This window comes from Microtus oregoni, unplaced genomic scaffold (genome assembly GCF_018167655.1).
Source record: "Microtus oregoni isolate MIOR12 unplaced genomic scaffold, Mior012 000031F_ref0000149, whole genome shotgun sequence".
Classification (NCBI taxonomy): domain Eukaryota; kingdom Metazoa; phylum Chordata; class Mammalia; order Rodentia; family Cricetidae; genus Microtus; species Microtus oregoni.
Window position 1 is genome coordinate 12,015,311 of NW_024543090.1, and position 3,762 is coordinate 12,019,072.

Sequence of the window (3,762 nt, forward strand, 5' to 3'; positions counted from 1 at the left end):
GGTGAAACAAATCCACAGAAATTAATTCAAGTAAAATAATTATGTGCTTGCTCTATGCCTTCTTTTCTTCCTTCTCTAGTCTTTAGAAACCACTATTGTACTCTCTGCTTCTGAGATTCATTGTTTTAAATTTCTCACACACCTGAGAAAACTATACAACACTTATTCTTCTATGAAAAATATCTTTAGCATTCATCTACATTGCCATAAATAATAGTGTTGTGCTTTTTATTAACACAATATAAAAAATAATATATGTCTTTGTGTTCATTCTCTTGTCCACATGCACATGCTTTCATGCAGGTATCTCATATATATACATGTATATATATATACATATATATGTATGATACAGAACTATGTTTCTCTGTTGGTTCATCTTTCCCTAGAAGCTTCGGTAGATAATGTATGATATATATATATATGTATATATATACATATATATACATATATATATATGTATATACATATAAAGTACATAAAAGAACATGGAAATACAGCATTCTTTGATATGTGAATTTCACTTAATATATATCGCAAATGATTTGATAGTATGCTTAGATTAGTTTTCTGTTAACTCTTTGTAAACTCTTTCATCAGTTATCACTGTGTACAGCAACAGCATATACAAGAGTTTTGTTTTTCGATCCCTAATAAAACAACATATATTTTACTTCATTTAAACTTTGTAGCTTACATTTTTACAATTTTAACTGGAGCATACCGTTGAAATTGGGGAATTAAGGCAAGTCATTTCTCATCCTTGATCCCCAAGGACTTGGACCAATTTAAAATACAGAACAGGAATGTTCCCAATGCTAACATGATTTTGTCAGTGTATATAAAAACCACACTAAGGTGAAATTCTTGCCAACATTGGTCACAGCAGAAACCACATTGTTGCTATGTGGCACAGTGTCAGATTCAACCAGCATTTAGATGGATCGTAATCAACTTGGGAAGACCTGGTTGATTACATGATTGCTGTAGTGTAAGTATATCTCAAAGTGATTGTTTACTGTCATTTTTCTCACACATACTTATTTTAAAAGGTTTTCCTGTATAGCAGCACTTTTGTATCACTAATTATTTTCAGGGAGTGATCCATTTTATTTTAATTGTTCAATTTTCCAAAAACATCACATAAGTTTATCTTTCAAATAACATTTGAGACTTCTGGAAATTTTAAGTAGTTTTATATATTCACTTAAACTAAACTCTTATGTTGCATGACAAGTTACAAGACTGTTGAAAAAGCATTATGTTGACAGGACATTTATATTACTCTAAAATTATCTTATTATCTTAGAATTTTGATATCTATTTTCTATAGTCAATAAAGTAGAGAAGCAGCTAAAAATAGTGGTAAGGAGATGAGGATGCTGATGGTTTGAATAATAATAGTTCACTGCTAACTCACCAATTAATATGTTATCTAAAAATGACATTTCATATAAGAAAAGAAGAAAGGAAGGTGACAAAAGTATAGAGAAGCATGAAAATTAGCTTTCATTTATTAATTATTCAGAATACCATATGACATCTCACCACATAGAATTGAAAGAAGGTCAAAATAGGACAATAAGTAAAGTCTCCCAAGCCTCTGAATGTATTATTGCTCACAGATATACTCTAATGGATAAGTCAAAAATCAAGACAAAGCTTAATCTTAACAATGTATCTTTAGTAACTGGCTACATAATATATTTGATGAAAAAAATTCTCACGTTCTATAGTAAATAGTTTTAATTATGTGCGTTCATACAAAGTCAAGAGTATATTTTTGCCTGAGAATTTTGTAATCATTGTCCTTTTGTAATATGATAAACAAGTAAATGGATTATATCTATGTCTCTAATACTCATTTAAAAATCATTTCTTATTCCATTCATACAAGCAGATTAAAGCTTGAAAAGATGCAAAGAGAATATGTGTAACTGATAGTTTTGAACAATATACTCATATTGATACCTATAAATATTGTCTTTTAGATGTACAAAGATTTTGACACATCATTCTACATTTAGAAACCATCCCTGATTATACACAATCTACAAAAGCAAGAAACATTTATTAAAACTTTGACTAGTCATAATGTGCAGATATAATTGATATGTCTCTTACATTACTCAGAATAAAAGTTTTTGTTTCCGTTTCAGGGATGCTTTGTTATGCTCTTCCTCTCACATCCATTGGAGCACAGTGTACTAAATGGGAGAAGCAAACCAGACTCTAGTGTCTGAGTTTATTTTTCAGGGACTTTCTAAATCAAGGGAACTACAGATCTTCCTCCTGCTGCCATTTTCCATCCTTTACCTGATGACTGTGGTAGGCAACCTCTTTGTGGTGATATTAATCATCACTAATCATCATCTCCATTCTCCCATGTACTTTCTGCTAGCCAATCTCTCATTTGTTGACTTCTGCCTTTCATCAGTAAATACACCCAAACTGATCACAGACCTTCTAAAAGATAATAAAACTATTTCTTTCTGGGGCTGCATGAGCCAGATCCTCTGCGTACATTTCTTTGCAGGGGGTGAGATGGTTCTTCTTGTAACAATGGCCTATGACCGCTATGTGGCCATCTGCAGGCCACTCCACTATACCAGCATCATGGACAGACAAAAGTGCATCTGGCTTGTTTTAATATCATGGTTCATTGGATTCGTGCACGCCACTAGTCAACTGATTCTGATTTTGGAGCTACCTTTCTGTGGACCTAGAGTGATAGACAGCTTTTTCTGTGATATTCCTTTGGTATTGAAATTAGCCTGCATGAATACTGATACTCTGGAAATCTTGATAAATGCTGACAGTGGTGTTTTAGCAACAACTTGTTTCATTCTCTTGCTGATATCTTACACTTACATTCTATTGACTGTTCGGCTTCACTCTAAAGATGGCTCATCAAAAGGCTCATCAAAGGCACTCTCTACCTGCACCTCCCATATCATAGTAGTTGTGCTATTCTTTGGACCCTGCATTTTCATCTATCTGTGGCCAGTCAGCATCACGTGGGTGGATAAGTTTCTTGCTGTGTTTTATACAATCATCACACCTCTCCTGAATCCAGCAATCTATACATTGAGAAATAATGATATTAAAAATGCCATAATTAAGCTGAAAAATCACAGGTAAATTTGGGGTTAATTTTTAGACACCTCTTCTCAGAAGAAAATTAATTGTGTGCATAATATTTTAGCTGTATTTTGACCACAAAGCTGCATATATTACTTCTTTTAGTATGGCATTCATTGTAAGAATATATGGCTATGAAAATAACTACTATGAAATTATATTCAGAAGTCTAACACTTAGACTTTTACCACTTAGAAAGAGTAATATCTACATTGTATTTGTCTCTGACGATTAGATGATGATGTTATACAAATAATGATCAAAAAATAATAATCACTGCAATCTTTTAATCATTTCAAATTTTTGCAACAATGTGCATATCATTTTAACTAAATTATTATTTACAAAGTTCTCATTAAATCATTCTTAAATTATTCTTCAAAATTCCAATCCTAACTCTAACATCATTACAGGAGATACTGAAGTTATGTCAAGGTCTACATAGTCTTAGAAATGAAAGTGATTTACAAATCTAATCATGATAGTTGCCTTGCATTGACCTAATCTCTGCCATTTTTCTAATTATACCTAATCAAATGAGTCATTTATCCCCTTTTTTCTATAACTAAAATGGCAGTGTTTATAATATTAGAATACACATTCCTTGGTCCAAAAATTCCT

General features: G+C 31.9%; 1 protein-coding gene across 1 annotated transcript; it reads left to right on the top strand.

The window, feature by feature from the left end:
* Positions 1 to 2,211: 2,211 nt before the first annotated feature.
* LOC121465770 (olfactory receptor 4K15-like) lies at positions 2,212 to 3,141 on the top strand. Its single transcript, XM_041679156.1, has one exon. The coding sequence runs from the start codon at positions 2,212 to 2,214 to the stop codon at positions 3,139 to 3,141; it is 930 nt and encodes a 309-aa protein (XP_041535090.1).
* The last annotated feature ends 621 nt before the right edge of the window (positions 3,142 to 3,762 follow it).